This window comes from Lissotriton helveticus, chromosome 5_1, assembly GCF_964261635.1.
Source record: "Lissotriton helveticus chromosome 5_1, aLisHel1.1, whole genome shotgun sequence".
Lineage (NCBI taxonomy): Eukaryota > Metazoa > Chordata > Amphibia > Caudata > Salamandridae > Lissotriton > Lissotriton helveticus.
Genome location: NC_136065.1, coordinates 1,321,650,761 through 1,321,673,702, shown reverse-complemented (window position 1 = coordinate 1,321,673,702; position 22,942 = coordinate 1,321,650,761). Strand labels below are relative to the sequence as shown.

At 47.3% G+C, this 22,942-nt stretch overlaps 1 protein-coding gene across 2 annotated transcripts in view; it reads right to left on the bottom strand.

Moving 5' to 3' along the window:
- Positions 1 to 22,942, bottom strand: part of RNPEP (arginyl aminopeptidase) — a 239,082-nt gene that overhangs the window by 80,997 nt on the left and 135,143 nt on the right. For both annotated transcript variants that reach the window (XM_078644158.1, XM_078644159.1), the window contains exon 8: positions 9,646 to 9,754. In XM_078644158.1, coding sequence (XP_078500284.1) covers positions 9,646 to 9,754 — 109 coding nt within the window. The remainder of the gene's footprint in view (positions 1 to 9,645; positions 9,755 to 22,942) is intronic.

Here is a 22,942-nt window from a genome sequence, read left to right as displayed (position 1 = left end):
AGCAGAGACAGAGGGCAATGGGACTTAGGTACATGGAGGACACCCATGCAGCGCAGCCAACTGGACCCTGCAGGCGCCCAGCACATTCCTACACACCAGCGTCCGTGCATTTACCGGTGGAATGATACGCTGTCCCTGACATAATTTCTTACAGTTTTGTAAAACAAAATCAATGTCCTGAGCAATATTCGTAATAATGCCAACAATAAATTCACAAAATGGTCTTCTTCAATGTTCTTCTTGATTTATTTTGCCAGATCTTAGTCAGATGAGTACTTCAGCTTTCATAATCTTAGTTTTATCAACTGATAGCCACAAAAAGCCAACACATGTTTGTTCTTATATGGGCATTCCCCCAAGACTTCCTCAGGGCTATAATAAACAAATACAAAAGCCTCAATATACTTTAAAAAAAAAAATGTATTACGTTTTTTTGGCATCAGCAGAGAGAGAGAGAAAAAATAAGCATCCAATCAACAAAAGGGACAATAATATGATTCCACTCCATAATAAGCAGAGTTGCCAAAACTATAATCAGTTACCATACACCATAAATCAAGGAGAATACAAAATACAGAGGTGATGACAAAACCTTCTCAATTTCCTATCCAGTTGGTAACTGGAAACCATAGATTACGACCAAGTGTCTTCTTTCTTATACCTTTCAGTTTGTATAATGCAGTTTCAAGATAATACATAGATAAGATCTTATTTCGCCACAAAATAATATTTGGTGGTTCTTCATCAAGCCAGCCGGACGTTATACAAAAACGAAAAGCAGACATGCATATGAACACAAATCCAATAACTGGATCTAAAATCGAGTTAGTTGCATTTCCTTCACAACCAAACAAAACTAAAGATGCGGTTAATTTAACTGGAATAAACAAGCCTCATTATACTTAAATGAAGAAAAAATATAATTTGGTCACCACCACTGTCACCAAAGATAGTGATTTGTAAGAAAAAAGAGAAATGGGACCACCACAAAGTGAAATAGATGGTGAAATGTAAAGAAAGATATACATGTAAAGAAAACAGAGTAAATTTAGATATGAGAGAAAGGAAAGAAAAGAAAGGAGAACAAAGCGGGAATAAAAAGAAAAATGAAAAAAAGTAAAAAATGGTGAACGCAAAAGGTCAATCAATAGTGTGTATAGGTTACTAATCAATCTGTGCAAAGGGAAAATCATCGGTGTGTCAAATACTGTTGACTCACCATGGTCTCTTATTTCCAAACGGATTGAAATGGAAATATCAGTATCCGAAGAACTACAGCACTTCCAATAATGCAAATTGAAACTCTGTAATAAAGTATAAATGGATGCAATAATTTATTTATTTTATTCATGCGCCAGGGTACTAACCTTGTTTCCATGCTTTCTGGCCCAACGCACCTCCCATGGCCTTCTATGCATATGTGATGCCGTCTTGACCACACCAGCGGTGTGGGTCACAGGCAGACACACCACTTTGGAGTTTGGACGCTCCCCCAGCCATGCATCTCTCGAACTCCTGCGACATACATATGACTACACCAGCGGTGTGAGTCATACATTTATGTACAGCCTCATGAGTCTTGATGATTCTCTTTATTTTATTTCATTTTACTTTTAGAACTCGTGCGAGTCTTGCCGACTTCCAGCAGGGCCACATCGCTAGTGGAAGCCACCGCGTTCGTGAACACACCTAGGACTACAATTCCCAGCAGTCTCCAGGTCAGTTGACCAGAGGACCCAGCGTCCGCACTTCCCAACCCGCATTTGGGTGGCTGGGGAGAGCGGCTTGCTGCTCTCGTCAGCCATTTCAAAGAGGGGTGACCGTGGCTTCCATGGCATGTGGACCCCTCGCTTTTTCCCCACACTTTCAGGAGGAGCCATGCGCTACTCTTGTGTCTGGGTGCCAACCTTGTTTCTATGCTTCTCATGAAACAAGGTCACAACAGCCCCCAGTGCTTGAGTGATGCCAGGACGATAATTCCAGACGAGGGACACACAGCATACCATGTATTAAGGAGAATGCTGTGTCCCAGGCCAGCCTCTGGAGCTTCATCCACTGCATTTCTCCCCTCCCTCCTAGGGATGATTGGCCCACGTGACCCCTTGGCCACTTAGGAAATAGCCCATGATTTAGAGACTGGCCTGGGGTCGGGCTGTTTCAGGAAGTAATTTGAGGCACTAAGCCTGTTAATTTGGGACACAGGGATTCACAAGACCTCAAAACAAGATTGACTTTGGAAAGCCCCAGCGCCCACTTCTCCCCACATCTAACTGGAATTGTAAATACTGCTTTGTCTACTATATCTGATATTAAGTACTTAAGTTGGACACAGGAACTTCACCATACCTTATGTTATGTGCACTTTACAGCTGGGCATCACAAGATGGTCCAAGAGCACGGAGAGTGCACATGAGTTTTTATGCACTATAGGTAAACACTTGTAGAAATGATGATATGATACATGGTTGTTATATGGTGGTTTGTACTCTGTATTTTGTTTACCAATGTGTAATGAGGTCTGATAACACTACCATGACCTTTTCCCAACAGTTTCACGTTTCTCTCTGAACAGAAGAAGGACGTAGAACTTCAGGCCATACAGTTCCAGTTGTAGCTTGTATACCCTTTCTAATTTTCTATATTTCACTTTTATCACTTGCTGAGCAGAGTTACTGGTAAAATGAGGTCCTTACGAATGCTTGGTGGCAGAAGCGTTTTGACCGAACACAGTAGGGTATATCTATTGAAACCCTACCAGTCTCTCGTTTTAATAATGTCGCTGTGACCTCCCAATAAAGCTTCAGTGGATTCAGTCAGACATTTTTAAACCACACATTTCACACCGTTTTGCACTTATTCACTACGTCTTGACACTCATTTTCAGAGAAAAAACACCTCAGCTCCTCCCCCAGGGGAGTCGTAGCCCACACTTCGGTGTGAGGAGGGTACCCATATGATGATGCATGTTACCTAACGGTGAGTGAGGGTTCTTCTCCTGAGGGAATCTCCCCCTTTAAATCTCTATAGGACACCCTCTATCCTATTTCCCCCTTGACCTAGCCAGTTGTACTTCTGTGTGATTGACATTCCTTAAGGGATCAGTACTTCCTGGCTATTACAGATCCCTTCGGATCCCAAGTGTGTAGATGATATTTTAAGGAAAGACATGAGTAGTTAGAAGTATCAATCAGAAATCAATACTTACTCTAAAATACTGCTTTTGGGTTAGAATGTTAACTTTATGACCGACAATAAATCAGTATTCAAGTACTGCAATTTCTTTTTTTTAAAGAAAAAGTATAAGACTTCATTACCAATAAGTATGAACTGCTAAGCACTAAAATAAGTAGTCTGGATAAAATAAGCCTTATCGTGAGGGCCTATGACTACTATGCATTTGCTGTGTAAAGGAAATTAGGTTCAGAAATTGCTTTATGCGAATATTACAAGCAGGAAAGCAGTCAAAACACAAAGCCTGGTTTAAGGCTGATCCAAGATGGCACCTCGGTGACAAACTCCTCTGTTAGTCCCTTCTCTGGCTGTCCTGAATGAGTCCCATGGGACCTTGCCACTGAGTGGCCACAGGCAACACCAAAAGGATGCGAGACAGCAAGTTGTTGATGATGATTCAGACGAGGCAGCAGTGCCCTGACTGGCCCAATAAATGCACAAAGTCTTAGGACTGAAGACACAAATGTGGCTGCTGTTTTGGGGCCCATGAAGAGGACTGGGAAGATATAATCTGAGAGGCAGTGAGGATTACCACAAATGGTTAACTATATCCTCCCAATATAAAAAAGTAGAGACATGCTGTAAATATGAGCCCACACAAGAACACTAACTCAAACACACAGTACCATGATAAGGGGGTGCTCAATGTAACCAGCTTAACTGGAAGTAAACGACGACTCATGAATTAAAGAAATTACCAGAAGTCTCAAGCGAGGATTTGAAAATGGTCACAAGATTCTCATTAGAAAATACGTCCTATTATTATCTTTAACAAGTGGATGTGGAGGAAATTTGGGCATGGATGATACATGCGAGACAGTCTTCCTCTCCTTTCAGGTTGCAGCAGTAGATAGTCTTTTCATATATCTTGAAGTAAGCCTGACTATTCAATCTGGAACCACAGATACTCATGGGTACTTTCCCACCAAGACGTACTTGTAGGTGTGGGCACATGACAGATGTGTTTCTTCAATGGGTGATAGAGTGATATGGAGCAATGGAAGCTGATCAATACTCAGTGGATTAAACTTTCTAAACCATGACAAACAAGCTGGCTTCTAAAACAAGACATTCACACTTCAGGTGGACAAGCAACGTTATACACATTGCCAGTCTTTGACAGCAACAGCAACAACAACATGGTAATGGAATGCTCAAATTATTCTCAGCCACTGGCAATCGCTCAGGTTTCTCCCCAGTCCATCGTATTTCACCCACTGTACTATTTCAATTTGGAGCCAGCCCTATACAAATCAGCCTTGACCCATCTCCAATGTCCAGGCCATGTCCCCCCTGAACTGGAATACAAGCAACCCAAGACTGATTTTGCTTTAATTAGGATTCATAAGGTGGGTAAAGCTTGGTTCCAGTGGCACAGGACCCACGTCTGGTCGCATTTAAGCGTAACCTGCAACAATAACAAGGTGATGGATGAAATGCTTAAATTAATTTCAGCCACTGGCAAACGTTCAGGGCTGCATCCCAGTCCACTGATTTTGTCCACCATACCACCTCAGTTTTAACCCAGCCATATGCTTGTGGGGTGATATGCTCCAGTTCAGGGAGGGCCTGTCCTGGCAGTTCAAAGGAGGAGGGCGGGGGGAGGGGGGGTGTCTGGTTCCATTGGAGCAGGTCAAGACTGATTTGCATATGGCTGGGTCCAAACAGAGGTGGTACTGTGTGCAAAATAACAATAGATTGGAATGCGCCCACAAATGATTGGTTACCAGTGGCTGAGATGAATTTAAGCATTCCATCCATCACTTTTTGTATACTACAGGGTGTCATCCTTAAGTGGGATGTGTTGGACTTGGCCCTTTTTGCAGGGTCATCCCTGTACTTTTTGCCTTCCTCCTGGTATTTTTTCTGACCTGGTGTTGGGGGTTTTAGGACTCTGGGCACTTTATCACTGCTGTTCAGTGTTAAAGTGCATGAGCTCTCTATGGTAAACTTGGTAAGATTGGTCTACACCTGTTTGGCGTATTTAATTTACCTATCAGTCTCTTGTAAAGTGGTATCTCATATACTGGGGGCCAGTAAATTAAATGTTGCTAGTGGGCTTGCAGCGCTGCTTACGCCACCCACCAAAGTAACCTTTCAAACCTATGCCAGGCCTCTGCCATTGCAAGGCCTGCATGCACAGTTTACTGCCACTGTGACGTGGCACATAAAGTGGGTGCCACGTCTGGGACTCCCCTTTTACTACATATCAGTCATCCCTAAGGTAGCCCTAGCGAGCCATATGGGCATGGTACGCTGTAGGTAAAAGGTAGGACATGTGCCTTAACTGTGTGGCATGTCCTGGTAGTGACAAACAGCCAGTTTGGTTTCTCACTACTGTGAGGCTGCCCTCTCATAGGAATGCATTGGGGATTCCCGGATATGTGTTTCAGTGGTAATTCCCGACATTAGAGGAGTAGCATCGTCAAGTATGGTATGTTTGGAATAGTGGTAACAAAAGCTGTGTAATAGTGTTTGCAGTTTAATTATCACTATTTTAGAAATATCACTTTTAGAAGTGGGCATTTCTGTGTGCTATGTGTCTTTGTGCCTGCCTGTTGTGTATTACATGTCTGGCTCTGGATGACAGGGGCTGGGGAGGTGCAGTGGCTCCAGAGGGGCTGGGTGAGACAGCACTAGGCTGAATAGGCCAACTGCATTTGGAGTAGTGGGAGGAGTAGCACCTGACCCTGAAGAAGACTGTGCCTGCCTTCCACAATGCTGGCTCCGCCCCCCTGTGGTGTGTCTGGGGCCAGAGCCTACACTAACAAAGCAGGTTGTTGTGCACTGTAACTGTGTGCCAGGGGTAGAACAAAGACATGTGAGGTATAAATATAGGAGATTGTACCCCTTGAAAGAGGGGGAACTTTGGTTACCTGCTGGAAGCTGAAGGACTGCTGGGCAGGGAGGAACAGCCGTGAGACCTAGCTGCTGTCTCCTGGGGGTGCCTACATGCTGGCCTGCCTGTGCCCAGCTCTGCCCGGTGTGACCTCAGACCCAGCATGGGTTACTTGCTGGTCTTCCCTCTGCCTTGAGAGGGCTGAGCACCCTTGCTCTGAGGAGAGCACTGCCCGGCCTTTGTGCTGTGGACCGGCTGGGAGCTGCTGAGGACACCGGTGGTGTGGGGAGTGCTGTGCTCATCTCCGCACCTGCGAAGGAGTGTGGGGAGCCCTTCAGTTGTTTCATTGCGCTCCCAAGCACTGTAGTAGCTCACGTACCTGAAGTCAGGCAGGCGAGCCTGACCGTGGGCAGGGTCGAAGCAGGAAGCCAGGATGCTGAGCCTGGCTGTGGGCAGGGCTCCTGTGTCAACGAGGGGGAGCCCCATGGGGTTCCCACCAGCAGAGAAAGGAGGCCCGAGGAAGAACTGGAAGTCATGTGGTGACTGTGGGCAGGGCAGTGCAGGGAGAACTGATGCCGAGGACCGGACGTGGCAGTCAGCGGAAGTCAGGCGTTACCTGGTGGTGGCAGAGACACCGCAGAGTCTGCACCCCAGCGGGAGCCTACCCCGGGTTGCCGATCCGCTGACGGAAGCCAGGCGGGGCCTGGTTGTAGGCGGGCGAAGCAGGCTCGTGCTTCAGACTGCAAGACAGAGGAGCACAGGAGCCTGAGCCATCAGTGGGGGGGAAGACTGCCACATAACTCACTCAGTCCCCAAGGAATGGTGAGTGGGGAGCTTTTGTGCATTTGAGCTTCGGTCACCGTGAGGGCTGGCATCACACATCCAAATCTGGGGCAGAGGAGGGGGAGCAAGGTATCAGCTTCCCTTCCCCCTCGGGGACCGGGACTGCCCGACTCACTTTTGGGTTGCCATGCTGTGGGTGGGCAAGGATCGGTGTTCGCAGTTGCACCGCCAGATCGCGGGCAGCTGCTTGGTGAAAAGCCAAAGCTAGGAGAGCCCTGATTTTGTGGGACACAGTGCTTTGCGGGGAAGCCCAAGACGGGCCTCCGTGGTTAAGAGGGTCGCCCCCATGATTAGGTGGGGCCTGATGTGATAAGGTGGTGTAAATCACCTGTGGTGCAGTGTATGCATAAGAGCCACATAAGGTGTTATGATTGTGTGTCCTGAGGTAAATGTGCATGGAGTGTTCTCCTACCAGAAAAGATTCTACTATAAAGAGTGCACCTTACTATGGGCCACTATGGTGCACTGCTGATTATATGTATGCCTATTGTGTTTGGCTAAGTGTAATCTTACCAGTAGTTGCTGGTTGTTTTCCCTAATTCTGTGATGTGATGGTTACGACAGTGGCCCGATAGTGTATACAATCCCTGTAAAATAATACCAAGTGCCAGGCGGCACAGTGTATATATGTGATTGTGTTTTAATATGTTTTATGTGTAATACAAAGGTTATTTTTTATACAACCTTGTGTGGAGTGTCTTTTGTGGTGTGCCTAGTGTGTCACGTGTGTGTGTGTCACGTGTGTCTGCGTGTCTTTGCGGAAATGCTTTACACATTGCCTCAGGGATAAGCCCGACTGCTCCGCCAAGTTACCACGGGGTGAGCAGGGCTTAGCTTCGGTGTGTAACTCCCTTGCCCTGACTAGAGTGGTGGTTTCTGCCTGGCTTAGGCGCTAGCCCTGGCCAGCCAGAAATCCCATTTTTAACAGGATGGGTATACCCAGAGATGATTCCCATGCACATTGTGCCTCTCGAACCAAGCTATTCCTGGCTGATGAGCCCTAATAAAGTGACAATCGGCTCTGGGTTGCTTGTATTCCAGCTCAGGGCGGATCTAGACTGGCAGTTTGGATTGGACTGTTCCCATTAGAGTAGGGTCAAGACTGATGTGACTATGGCTAGGTCCAAATTGCTGAGCCCAAATGATTACCAGTTGCTGAGATTAATTCAAACTTTCCATCCAACACTTTTTGCAGAAAGTCTTAGACAGTATGCAGCACACATGGCTAACTGTTTTTCCTTATTTTCATCTGGAATTCTGAAAAGTAATAATGGTCAGAAAAAGGAGGAGCACAAGGCCATACTTCCTTGCTAGTAGGAATAAATATCTTGAACTGAGCTACATCACTTTATGATGCAAGGGGTCGGTGGTTGGGTTTGAGGAGTTGACAGTTCTAAGGTGCAGGCATTCCCAACCCACAGGAAAGAAGAGGGAGAGAATAACAAACATTTGGTGTTGTTAAATGTTTTAGCTGTTATCCATTTGGTCTCCCTTGCTAATCTTGTAATTCTGTCTGTGAATCCAAACTCGGTTTTGCTCACAAAAGAGGTCACTCCAAAGAAACTGCTCCATCTCTTCTCAATTTATACCATTCATTACCATATTCTTACCTGGTTACCCTTCAATTGATTAATCAGATTTTGAAGTAGGAACAAGGGGTGGGAAGACTATCTTCTCTACCCTGGCAACAATTCTATATAGTATCTTCCAGGGAAAGGACTGCATCATATGCCCCATACATACAAATGTGTACAAGTAATTTTCATTTTTTTTAAATGTGAAAATAGATCAATCAGCACTATAAGATGAGCGCTGCCTACATTTAAACAGGTAAACCACTTATATTAAGGAAGTAATAAAGCTGGATGGACAGGTCATGGAATATGGCAATCAGAATATCAGTCTGTAGAAAAGGGTATGGAGAACACCCAGATATGGTTATTACTGGTTTGTAGAGGAACTATCCAGTCTGGGTAGACCACCAGACAGAGGCTGAGCTTACACTGGGAGTTTATTAACCCCTTCTATGCTCATTACGAGCTCAGCTCATCATGCAGTACACTGCTCGTGTGCTCATGACGAGCTGAGCTCGTCATGAACAAAGGGAATCAATGAGTTCCAGCGCTGAGGGAGAATTGCTGTAGCATTGATGTGGTTAAGCTCCCTGGGCCAAAACCTCCAGAAGGCATAGAGGCCCCATAAGGACTAAAAGTCACCTCAATTATGTCATGCTTCTATTTCCAATGGGGCTACCCTCTGAACATGCACCTAGACCTTCCTCTCTCTTACCTTCCCCTTGCTTCTATGGTTATTGTCAGAATCTGTACAAAGACTATATATTTGCATTTAATATATTCCATCTCTTTATTGAGACACGATATGCATATAATGATCTCTGATGGGTTTTCTGTTTTTAATATAAAAGTCAGCTGAAAATTCTTTGGTGTGTTGCTGCACTGTTCATGGAAAAAGTTGTGAGACTCGTGTTGGGAAGTATTACATTGCAATATGGCAAATGAGCATGGCAAAAACTACAGTCTATGACCACATAACAATTTTAAGGAAAGGTAGGTAATTTGAGAATTATCGTCTGTGCATCTTTCTCAAATTGCATTAATAGTGCTATTTACAAACATACACCTAAAAAGCCCTGCAATTGTGCATAAGTGGTAATTGCTGGAATTCTCCTTTTAACATCAGCAATTTAGCCACGTACGGGAATGAAATCCTACCTGGAATAGAGTCAACATTTTTTGCCTTCAATTCCGGAAAATACTCCAAGTAGAATTCTAAAGCATCGTCTGCCATTATACTTTGAAACTTGAATTCATTCACATAAGCCTGCAAGACAAGAATTGATCCTGTTAAAAGCAGGAGATAGTAAAGCACTACAGCGTTCTTGCATAAGTAGCTAAGCACCATGTGTATGTTATCAGCTTGCAATATGTAGAATAAAAAACTGGACAAGCCCTCTTTCCAGTCAAAGCAAATATACTCCAAGCACTTTAAAATACAATTATGTCTGACTTGATTCAGTTTTCCCTGTAAGCATCTGTTTGTACCATGGAGCGCTGTAGATTCACATGCTTACCATACACCTGCCATATAGTGTTGTGCTCAGATGTTTTCATGTTGTTTTTGTTCAAAGAAGTCTTTAGAGTCAAGAGAAGTGGTGCGCATGGGGACTGACTCCATGTCAGATTGTTTTTGCATAGCCAGTGAAAGTTTAAATACATGAAAACATAAGTATGGAGAGTGAAGTCCAATGTGTATAAAAACGGAAAAAAAAGCAAGAGATCTGTAAAAGACACAGGTGTAAAGAATACTACTCTGTTCATAGCTTTTGTGGCTGCAGATGTGCATGCTGCTGGAGAGACATCTCCATGAGGGTGGAATGCCAGTGCTTTCTGGCCGAGGCTGGTACTACCAGAATGACAGTTACTGATATTTGCCAGAGACTCCTCTCCACAAAGGAAGAAATGCATGAGGTGGAAAGGTATAGGCAAATAGCCCTGACCAACTCATCCATAGTGCATTGCCTATGGACTGTGGGTGTGTATACCTGGTAACAAAGTTAGGGCATTTTGCATTTATAGGGTGACAAACGGGCATATCTGTAGGACGCCCCAAAGCTGAAAGTATATGTGCAGGACCTGGGTGTGGAGTTCCCATTTATGGACTTGCTGATGCATCCTGCTGAGCATGTCTGCAAAGTCGCTGTCCGCCCCTGGATATGCTCCACCAGGAGGTGAAAGTTGTGGTGAATTGCCCAATTTCAAAACCCCTTATGGGGACTACATTGCACTGAAAGGCTTTCAGGGATATGTTAATGGCTAGCAGTTCCAAGAGAGATATTCTTTGATGAAAGTGTGTGTCCAGGAAGGTATGCTGGCAGGTGGTGTGTAATTTGGTGCACTAGCCGTACTGGACTACCGTGAAGATCAACTTGTCTGATGTGATTGCCCCCCAATGAGGAAGGGAATTTTGTATCCTCCACCGAGAGGTTTACCTCTCCTCTGTAATCCTTTCAAGTATCTTATCAACCTTTGGTCCAAAAAGGCTCCCTGTCGAATGGGAGGGCTAGGACAGGCTGCTAGAGGCTTTAACTCTGAAATTCAGATCAAGGCATGGCACCTAGGAAGGCTTTAGGTATTCACGCCGATAAGGGCAGTGTCTGTGTCCAAATGTGCAGCGATCTGGCCTTGGAGATGACCTTACCCTTAGACACTATCTGCACCCCATGCTTCTTGCACTGCTCTGGTAGGTGCCTAATGAGTTCATTCATCTGCTCCCATTATGCCACGTCGTAGCATGACAAGAAAGCCACCGAATTGGCTATTAGTCAATGGGTTGACTCTCTACTGCCAATCTCTTGCCAGCTACATTTATATTCCTGCACTCCTCATCTGGAGGAGGAGCATCGTATTTAGCCTGGGTAGAGGCATGCCTGCGGATGGAATGTACTACCAGAGAGTCTGGTGGAACCTGTCCCCTAATGTATGCCGAAAGTGGGCTTAAACTTCTACTCCGCCCTGAGGTGACAACTCTAGCCTTGGCAGGGTCCTTGAAATCCTATGGGGTGGATTTTAAGATTCCTTTGAGGATAGCGAGAAACTGGACTGTGCACTCCGATTTTGAGAGTGTCCCCATCTGGATATCATCCTGCTTCGGGGGCAATCCACATGTTCAGCCTTTGAAGTCTGCAGCCCTCTGGACGACCTCATGATATTCTATAATATTGCAGGCGGATGAGGTCCCGACTGAAGCGTGGTAGTGCTCCAGGTCCCCTGGGGATCTACATTGTAGTCGTCCCAAGGGTTGTTGTGTGACCTTCACCTGTCGACTGCTCATAAGAGCCGTAGGTGCATGAGGGGCTTTTGTTTAGCTCTCACTCCTGTTTAAGCTGCTCCTACATGCCAGGCATAGCCACTAGATTGTTTTTATCCTTTACCTACAGAGCTGAGGCTGGCTATGAAGCAAGCAGGGGATTATGAGTGGGTGTCAAAAGAGATGTTCGTGCCAGCTTTGAATAGGACCTCTGGTGCTTGACACACTTGGAGCGGCTGGGATTCGACGTGTGATGGTGTTGACCCCTGGACTAAAGGCTTAGAAGGCATTGAAGCATTCTGTCATTGCCAACCACAGCCCTAAGATAGAGGTGGCCCATGGCAGGTCTTGCCCATACTCCATACCCAGCTCCATGCCAAAATTTGCCAGGAGTGGTTCTCCGCCCTGATGTGGGAACTTTTATGTGGCATCCTCTATGAGCTGGCCATTGAATTCTCTCGACAGTCTATGGGCTGGGTTATGTCTGGGCTGTGTTATGGCTGCCCTGTGGAGAGGCCCGACAGGTCAGGTGGCTCTTGGGAGTTAGGCACCTTTAGGAATCATCATCCCTAAAGATTTCCAGGGAGAAACCCGAGATGTTACATCTTAGAGGTTATCTGTACATTCTGCTGCGTGACAAGTGGCTCTTTTTGGTGTCAAATGGTATTTTTTGGAGAAGAAGGTGGGGCACAATGGGCCAAATGTGTTGACACAAAAACAGGTAACATAACCTTGTGACGAGTGTGGAAGGGTATTTCATGTGGCAGTAAGGATGGTCCTGGAAAGGTGTCCTTTTCATCACCTATGTAGCATTATTAAGCAGCTAGAAGAAGGGCTGGAAACAGTGCTGGGTCTCCGAGTAGGGGCTTGGCCCTCAACATCTTGAGACATCAACAGTGTTATTTGGTGTTATCGAAGATTGTGCGCATTATTAAGAAAACAATGGCGCAGCTACGAGAACCCCAACAAAGTGAAATGGAATAATGACTGAACAAGCCGGGAAAAAAATGAGTTAGGAACACTACATACAACCTTGGCGCCTATTCGGTAAATGGCCAAAAACAACAGTACAAAAAAAATTCAAACATGGAGTTGGCATGCACAATACACACTAACAGAAAGAGTCACACCACATCTTATGACTCAAAACACGTATTCAAACAAAACCAACTTGCAAACATCTGAGCCTAACACTAGATACTAGGAATATGCTAAACGTGTGTATCTACAGCCAGACACTACAACTCTTGAGGAAAATCTTTTACCATCACTTGCTCTTTGTTGAGAACATTGGGATGAGAGAAATCATTTTCTCTATTGTTTAAGTCTGGCACATCTGGAAGTGACCCTAATGGCACCAACCACTGCTTTTCTAGCACTGCAAAAGATAATTTTGTGCAGGGAATGTGCCTTGTAGCAGATAAAATTGCCCAAATTACTTAGGAAGTAAAGTCCTAATTGACAGGTTACTTTCTTTACCAGGCCTATTTCTGTCCTGTCACGCTGTTAATTTTAAAGCACTTTCATTTAAAAGTCTTGCAAGAAAATGCTACAACAGCAGCAATGAAAGCATGCTATAACAGCCAATACACATTACAACCTCGCCTGCCTCAACTTCACCCATTGCCCACATGACTACAAGGAAATTCCATCACCTTCAAGTTTTCGGCCCGACAAGCATAGCCCAGAGAGAAGGGGGATAGAAAGCATGGATCCCTTGCCTTCACTTCTTCTCATACAGAAGCTATCTCTCTTCACTCCCTCACTCACACAACCTGCCACACCCTCGAGAAAGCCTGGCGCCACGACCAGACAACAGAAAACATGACCGCCCTCAAGAACGCCACGCGCAAACACACCAGCTGATCCGCACCACCAAAAGGACAACATTCAAAGAACGACTGGACAACAACACCCACAACAGCAAGGAACTCTTCAGCATCGTTAAAGAGCTCTCCAACCCCAGCGCCTGCAACGACATCACACCCTCGCAAGACCTCTGCGACTCACTCACCTCGTTCTTTCACCGCAAGATCGCCGACATGCACAACAGCTTCGGCGCACAGACCACACACCCAACCAGCGCCCCCCACCACCACCCTCTGCACCTGGACCCCGGTCAGCACCGAAGACACCACCCGCACGATGAACACCATCCACTCCGGCTCCCCAACCGACCCCTGTCCACACCACATCTTCAACAAAGCTGTATCCATCCTCGCACCCCAACTCCGGGACATCATTAACAGCTCCTTCGCATCTGCCACCTTCCCGGAGAGCTGGAAACATGCCGAGCTCAGCGCCCTCCTGAAGAAACCCACCGTGGACCCCACGGACCTAATGAACTTCTGCCCCATCTCGCTCCTCCCTTTTCCTGCCAAAGTCATCGAGAAGACTGTCGACAAATAACTCTCCGCCTTCCTCGAGACAAACTGATCCCTCGACCCCCTCGCAGTCCGATTTCCGAGCAAACCACAGCACCGAGACCGCCCTCGGTGCTGACCGGACCTGATGTCGTCGGTAGCTGCGAGCTACCGACGACATCAGGTCCCTGCTCGACAACGGGGAAACAGCTGCCCTCATCCTCCTGGACCTCTCAGCAGCCTTCAACACCGTATGTCACCGCACCCTGATACAGCGCCTCAGCAACACCAGAATCCAAGGAACGGCCTTGGAGTGGATCATCTCGTTCCTCGCCGGAAGAACCCAGAGAGTCCGCCTCCCCCCGTTCCGATCCACGGCCACCAAAGTCATCTGCTGCGTTCCGCAAGGATCCTCGCTCAGGCCCACCCTCTTCAACGTCTACATGAGCCCCCTTGCAGCCATCGCACGCCAACACAACCTAAACATCATCTCCTACGCCGACGACACCCAACTGATCCTCTCCCTCTCCAACGACCCCGCCATCGCCAGAGCCAGCCTCATGGAAGGAATGAAAGACGTCGCGGAATTGATGAGGCTCAGCCGTCTAAAACTTAACTCAGACAAGACGGAAGCCCTCATCCTGGGGCCATACCCCTCTGCCTAGGACGACTCCTGGTTGCCCCCTGCCCTGGGCACCGCCCCCAAGCCAACGGACCATGCACGCAACCTGGGCTTCATCCTGGACTCCTCCCTCACGATGACCAGGCAAGTCAACGCCGTCTTGTCATCCTGTTTCAACACCCTGCGCATGCTCCGAAAGATCTTCCGGTGGATCCCCACCGAAACCAGGAAGACGGTCACCCAGGCCCTCGTCACCAGCCGACTGGACTACGGGAACACCCTCTACGCTGGAACCACAGCCAAACTCCAGAAAAGACTCTAGCGCACACAGAACGCTTCTGCACGACTCATCCTGGACATCCCCCGTCACGGCCACATCTCTGCCGATCTGAGAGACTTTCACTGGCTCCCTGTCAGCAAGAGAATCACGTTCAGACTCCTCACCCACGCACACAAGGCTCTCCACGACATGGGCCCCAAATAACTCAACAGCCGCCTCACATTCTACACACCCACCCGCCAGCTCCAATCCGCCAGCCTCGCCCTCGCCACCGTCCCACGAATTCGCAGAACCACCGCCGGAAGATCCTTCTCCTAACTGGCGGCCAAGACAAGGAACTCCCTCCCCACCCACCTACGGCTGACCCAGGACCATCTCTCCTTCAGGAAACAACTCAAGACCTGGCTGTTCGAGCAGTAGCGACTCCCCCTCCCCCCTCCACCCCAGCGCCTTGAGACCCTAGCGGGTGAGTAACGCGCTATACAAATTTGCTGATTGATTGACTCTGATTACACACCTAGCAGCATCAGTGATGGGAAACGTTTGGTACCACTCAGAGCCTCATGAAGTGTTGCACTCCAACTGCATAACCAGGTTATTCCCTTTAGAGTCTTCATTCACCAAAGGTTGTGAAGTCAATCTGTAAAAACTTTCACTAGGAGGTGGTTGAGGAGTAGAAACTAAGGTGCTGCATGACACATTGACCAACACCGACTCATGGTCACGCCAGATCTAGTATTTCTTTCCTTTGCCATTGTTTTTTTTATAAGGAAGTCTGGTTCTAAGGTTGTAAGTCGGTTCTGGCTTCAATTAGTTGTTGAGGACTCCAGAGTGAATTTTCCAAAAGGAGTTTAGTAATTTTAGTTAAGCTTTAAAAGCAGTAGAAGCCAACATGTTTCAACACTTATAACTTTTAATGTTGATTTATCAGGGCTTTAAGCAGTATTTTGAGGTACCTAAAAATAGTATATTTGTAATACAAGTACACAACAACGAAAATGAACCAAAAATAAATCCACAGGAAATTATTAGGCAAGGATTATGGGGGAAACATAAAATGTACACAAAAGAGACCTACAAAAGAAAATAAATTAAACTTGATATATGAAATAATCAACAACATGTATAAAGAAGGAAACAATATTCAAAACATTTCTTCTATAGAAAGCATTGAGTAGTACATATGCTAATCTTCCTTTAAAATGATGTAAGATTTCAAGACTATGACAACTATCTAATGAGGTGAAAGTGAAAATAGCTTGTTTTTTGAAGAATCAATCGTTTTCCCAAATGTCAAGGTATAACGCTCCACTTCTTTATAGAGGGGCAGGGAATGAGTTCCAATAATCGAGACATTAAGTTAGATTGTTTAGCAGTCCCCAAAAATAAAAAAACAAATATATGAAAAAGTCAAATGGCAGAAACTAGAAGGGCAAATAATAGTGGTGTTGGGTTATCAGAATATGATTAATATGATGAAGCAATATGTTCAGCTGCAAAGAGGAGTCATGCACAAGTGGAGAGTATCTTTTAACATTTGTGTGATTATAAAGGACATCGCCCCCCTATTTGACCAGGAAGCTGGTATGCTCTAAACTAAGTCTAGGGTTAATAGTTTATCTGTTCACCTCAGTTAGGACTCACCCGAGTATAATAATAATTTTTCTTCTTTTAACATCACAACACTTGGCATAGTGGCTGATATGAGATACTTAGGGATCCTTGGTCCTAAAGAATGCCCCAGACTTGTTGCGCTATTTAATAAGGTCAGAAACGTGTTGGCATAATTACTGAGATGGTGCAATCCATTGTTCACAACAACCATCCCACTCGTTTTTAGGTCGAGCGTAAAGAGCTTGCGCTGCGGATTAGCGACTTGTTGTGCATGCTTTAGGAGTTGAACTCCACCCTTTCCTTGCCGATTGCTTTTCATTTGTCTCGATTAGTGTCCTTTGAAAATATTTGCTTTCCAATGGGTATTCCGCCATCTTTGTCCCTCCTTTTCATTTCAGATTTTCTCCATGCAGCACCGACCAAGTACCACATCATTACTCTTTACGTGTTTATGTCTTGGTTTAGGGACTACTTTTCTTCTTAAGGTGTTTCCCTGCCCCAGCGTCACACACACATGCTTTACTTCCGCTGTGCTTTACATATGGCGTATGTACTGAACAGTTTTTCCCCCCTGACCAGTTAGACAATGCCTGTGCAGGCGCCTCCATTTCACACCTGGCAGAGTGGGTGACCTTTGATCTTCGTGTTTATTTTCGTGCTCTTTTCGACAATCCAAAGAGCGAAGCACCTTTAAAACATCACATGTAGTTCATTGAAAGGGTTTCATTGCTTCCGGATTCAGTGCACGCGTGCCCCACAAGCATGAACGTCTGTACATTTACATCAGGGTGATAGGACGATGGTGGCGAAATGCAGACTAATGCTGTTGACCTTTCAAAAGTAAAACAACCGCAATAAGAAAATACTGCCCATGCGTGCAGGCGACAACAGCATGGGAAATAAAAATAAATAAAATAAATAAATAGTTATACTCTCTCATGTGTGCCACTATATTAATTAATGCCACATTTTATACTGACAGCATCGGTTAGCTTCAGCTAGCATCAAGGGGTCAGCTTGCAGCAGTGTGCATAGCTGTGCTGCCCAGCCAATCTTTAGCCAGCTGCCGGCAATGTGAGTCCGGGTCCTAAACTCATTGTCTGGACGGACTCAGACACTCGTGCACCCCCTATTGCCAGGTCGATAGCCTTATCCTGGCCTCTGCAGAGTTGCCAGACTCGGGTGAGTGGCTTTCTTTGTGGCAAAAAGGAGATCTTAATCTCCGAATAAATAACACGCACCCCTGCCAGAACAGTTCCTGTATCAGCTGTTTCCTTTATGTTATGTTATGTTATATGAATCTTTTATAGCGCACGGCTACTCCAAGGAGTGTCCCGCCGCTTTTATTGTAAACCTGTAGCAGATAACACAACAAGGAAAATAAGAGGCCCGACAATCGAAAAAAGAATATGGCTAAAGAGCAAAAAGCCAAGTTTTAAGGCCCTTCCTAAAAGTCAACAGATTGGGAGTACTACGCAATGCCAAGGGCAGAGTATTCCAGAGCTGTGGCGCCAGCAGCCTGAAAGACTGGCCCCCAATGCGAGCCTTTTTTACTCGAGGGACCACGGCAAGGAACAGAGACTCAGATCTCAGAGAACGGGCAGGATGGTAAAAGGCTAACCTCTTTTGAAGATATTTCGCTCCAGAAGCGTGAAAAGCCTTGTGGGCCAAGGTCAAGGTCTTAAAAACTATCCGCTTCCGGATAGGCAGCCAGTTAAGTGACTGCAGAAGGCCAGAAGTTCTCGTTCGCCCGTAAAGGCCAAAAATGGCCCGTGCTGCCGCGTTCTGGACCACCTGCAGCCGTTGCAGGAGATACTCCAGCAGGCCGAGGTAAAGGACATTGGAATAGTCCAATCTCTAGCCAATTAAGGCCTGCACCGTGATCTTCCTATGATCTTCCGAGAGCAAAGGAAGAAACTTACGGAGCATCCTGAGGAGGCCAAAGCATGTACCCATTAAACCCAGGATCTGTGATCTCAACGTCAGGCCATTATTGATCTTAATCCCCAGATTCTTGGCTAGCTGGGAAGAGCCCGCTGGAGGAAACATGTTGACAGGCCACCATTCCTGCCAGTCTGGGTCAGACTGGCAGCCGAAGAAGAGTACCTCAGATTTATCTGAGTTGCACTTGAGACTGTTAAGCTGGAACCAATTAAAAACAGCCCCAAGGCACTCGCGGATACTCTCTCCATCAAAATCTGCTCCTTTCCCACACATAGAGAGGAGCTGGGTATCATCGGCATAGGATACGATCTGGGCCCCAAAAGACTCCGCCAGTGCCGCCAGAGGGGTCATAAAGATGTTAAAAAGAGCCGGGCCCAACACTGAGCCCTGCGGGACTCCGACTCCCAATGGCGGCATCACGGCAGAGCTAGGATAGGCCCAGACCGTTTGTCGGCGGCCAGCCAAAAACGATCTAAACCAGCTGAGCACCGTCCCCCTCAAACCGATCTCAAAGTCTGGCGAGGAGACCCTCATGGGGGACGGTGTCAAAAGCCGCCGACACGTCAAGCATCACAATCATAGCTTTGCCTCCTGAAACCAGTACCTCCTTGATAGCTTCCGACACCTCCAAAAGCGCCGTCTCGGTGCTTAGGTTGGTGCGGAAGCCGGATTGGGTGGAATGCAGCAAATTGTGGGACTCCAAAAAGTTGGAGAGCACAATATGCGCATGCTTCTTCAGGATCTTCGCAAGCGCAGGCAGGAGAGAGATGGGCCTGTAATTGGCCAAAACCTAAGGATCTAGACCAGGCTTCTTGAGAAGGGGAATGATCATCGCCTGCTTCCAGGCCTGCGGGACCACCCCCCCACTCAAGGAAAGATTCAGAATTGGATTCGCCAAAGGATTAATGACTTCCGCCATTTTCGCCAAAAATTTGGCAGGGCACGGGTCATGAGGCGACCCAGATTTAAGTTTGGCCATAAGTGCCAGAGACGAAGAAACTGAGAGTGGCGGAAAGTCTGCCAGGACCGGATCCAGACAGGCCGTTAGATCTGGCCCACCCTCAGTACTGGGAAATACTCCAGCCACCCTCAGGGGGAAAGAGTCCTGGATCAATGTTATCTTGGTGGTAAAAAAGTTGGCAAGGGCACTTACCCACGGCTCAGAATGAGCTGCCTGGGTCGAATTAGAGCGTGGAACCGTAAATTCCCTCACGATAGTAAAAATCTCTTTGCACGAATTAGAGGCAGTCTCAATCCCAGGTGTCACGGAGAAATTTTACAAATAATACGGTACCTACAAGTGGTAAATGAATTAAAGGGATGCATACCGCGCCATGAAAACAACTGGAAACACTTAATGCTGACACATTTTTGGGTAACCACAAAATAAGAGAAGTCCTGCTGTAAGAAGGTGGCTCTATATATACTGGACAATAAGGCAGTACAGTGTGTATAGAGTCCACAAACCCCAAAGGTTTAACAGAGGTTAAAGTCAGAACTGACCTTACTCTCCAAAGTGGTGGCTTTGTCGAGCAGTAAGGCAGTACCAGAGGACAGTGTAAAGCATTTGTTACACACACTCAGTCAGCAAAAGGTTTCACACACTCAAGAACTGAACTCCAGGCCAATTGTTATTATATCCTTAGATATAGTTGTTTTATTTTTAGAACCAACAGTTGTAAAAATATACTTTTCGAGATACGAGTGCTCTCAGGTAAATACTTTGCAGAGGAGCAATAAGTTTATACACACAATAATCACAGGTTAGCTAATAGCAATACAGTTCTGCAACACACTCTAGCATTGAGCTCAATGCTTTTCATAGGAAAGTACAGTTGATTACTTTATGGATTACTTTGGTAGTTCCAGGACTAGATCTTGGATTCAGTCCAGGGGTCTAAGCTGAAACCAGATTAGCAAAAACGTTTTAGTTATAGTGATGATTTTTCCTGAATATAAAGCTGTTTTTAAAGTTCACACTTAGAAACTTTTCGAGGTGATTCTCACAATGTTATTCAATGGGAGGAAATTCAAGTTACTAGTAAAGTACGATCGCATTACTTTTGTAACCCAGCACTTGTATCCTAGGGCCAGCACTGGGGGCTTAACTCAAAACAGGTAGGTAATTGCGTTTCAGTATGTTGTACGATTTTTAAAGAATATTTGCAGTTTTCAAAAGTAGGCACTTAGAAGAAATTTCAGAGAAAGCAGACAATGGGTGCCTATGGAGAAAATACAGGTTACTAGTAAACACGCTAGGGATTACTTTTGCGGTTCAGTACTGGGCTGACAGGTACAGTACTGGCTTCTCCCCTGATCACAGGTGAGTACTTTCGGATTCGGACTTTGGCTGATTTTATAGGAATATTTTCAGTTTTCAAAACTTCACACTAGTAATTGGTTGATGAAGTCAATGTTCTGGGTATAGACTCAGGGGTCCCCCAGGGTCAGGTAGGTACAGTTAGTTCACCCTCAGCGGCACAGGGGCGGCCGGGTGCAGAGGTAGGTAGGCCCAATGATATCCAATGAGGGAAAGGGGGCCTTCGGTTGGTCGCTGCTGCCTCGCAGGCCACGCGGTTGTGGGAGCTGGGCTCCTGGTCACTTGCTCAGGGCAAGGAGGGAAGTAAGTTAGGACAGAGAGGTCGCAGCCCACGGCACTCGGGCGGCTGGGCGCGGGGTGCTTTTGAGTCGTCGGGCGCTCAATGTTATCCAATAAGGATCTTGCAAAAGGGAGAAAGGCTGCAGGCTCGGGCACAGAGACTCTCCAGGGGCGACCAGCACTTCGAGGGGTATGTTGGGATCTTGGAGCACAGGTAGGTACCCCAAAGGGAGGCAGAGGGGGCTGGAGGGCGCCGGGTGCAGGGGTGTCTTTGGGTGTCGGAAAAGCTTACCCTCGGCTGGTCGCAGTTGGGGTGGCTCCTGGTTCTGAGTCTGCAGGCATCGGCTGGTTCGTTGAGGAGGGTCTTTGGGGACTGGACTTCGGGTCCCAGTCGTGGGGGGACGTCCTCGTGGTCTTGGTTCGGGTTGGCCCGGCCCGGGCTCGGCTGGTGCAGAGTGGGCTGGCCAGGAGCTTCCTGGCAGGCACCAGGTGGGTTGTTGCAGCAGAGCCTCTGCTGGAGGGAGTCCCAATCGTCGAGAGAGTCACAGCAGGCAGGTCCCCTGGGTGTTCTAAGGTCACTGTCCGTCGAGGTCGCCGGGTTCAGGCAGGAGCAGGTTCCAGGATCAACAGTTCGGTAGGGCTGGGGCCAAGTCAGTTGGTGTTGTCCTGTTAGCAGCTGTGCGGCGAGTCTTCTTTTTCTTTATCTTCTAGCTTCTTTTTTCTATCGGGATCTGAGTAAGGCAGGTTCAGGGAGCCCCTAAATACTGAATTTAGGGGCGTTACAGGTAGGGGAAGGGCAGGGACCAATGGGTCCCCGTCCTGGGGTGAGTACACCCCCTTACCTGCTCCTCCCTGTGGAAGGGGGGCAGGAGCCTAGCTGGGATTGGGTAGGGCTCCCCATCTACAAGATGGCCGGGGCCCGGGGTCGTGCTTCACCTCGCCTCTTCCACCTGAGGGGTGGAGTTGGCACAGGTTGGCACCCCCCCCTTCCTGACGTGGTTTTTCCCACCAGTCTTCCCGCCAAAGTGGGGGGTAGGACTGGTGGGGGGCTGGTTGCTGGGTACAGCAAATGGTCTGGAGAAGCTCTCAGAGGCGGTATGCCTTTGAAGTTTCCCCCTGTCCATCCTGGGGGGAGGAGACATAGCACCTCGCCCAGGATGTGCTTTGTTGCAGACCCAGGAGAGCGGGGGGCTCTCCACCCAGGGGTCCAGCAACATGTCTGCTGTGTGGCAGCCTCTGCAGCCACTCAGCCCAGACGTGGATTGTAGGTTCGGGTTTTGGAGGGCGTCTCTAAGATGCCCTCTCGTGCATGTTACATTAAATCCCGCACTGGCATCAGTGCGGGTTTAATGTGCTGAGAAGTTTGATACCAAACTTGTCAGTCTTCAGTGTAGCCATTATGGTGCTGTGGGGTTCGTAATGACAACTTCCCAGCACCATATACTCTTAATGGCATCACTGCACTTACAGTGCCCAGGAATGGCGCTGGGTACTGAAGGGGCACAGGGCTCATGCACCCGTGCCCTCACCTCTGGCCTAGGGCACCCAGGTCGAGGGGTGACTGAGGTATGCCAGGGCAGTGGGTTCTGTGGGCAGGGCACACAGGGATGTGTGCCCTGTCTACTCTGGTTTTGATTCTGTACTTAGGCACTTATCCTGCCAAGGCAGTGTGTGGGTGCCCGGGTACAGGGCCCCTGAGGATGGCACAATCAGGGCTGCAGTCCTCGGGGGTCTTCTCTGGTCACCGTGCCCTCGGTACCTAGGGAACCATTTACTAGGG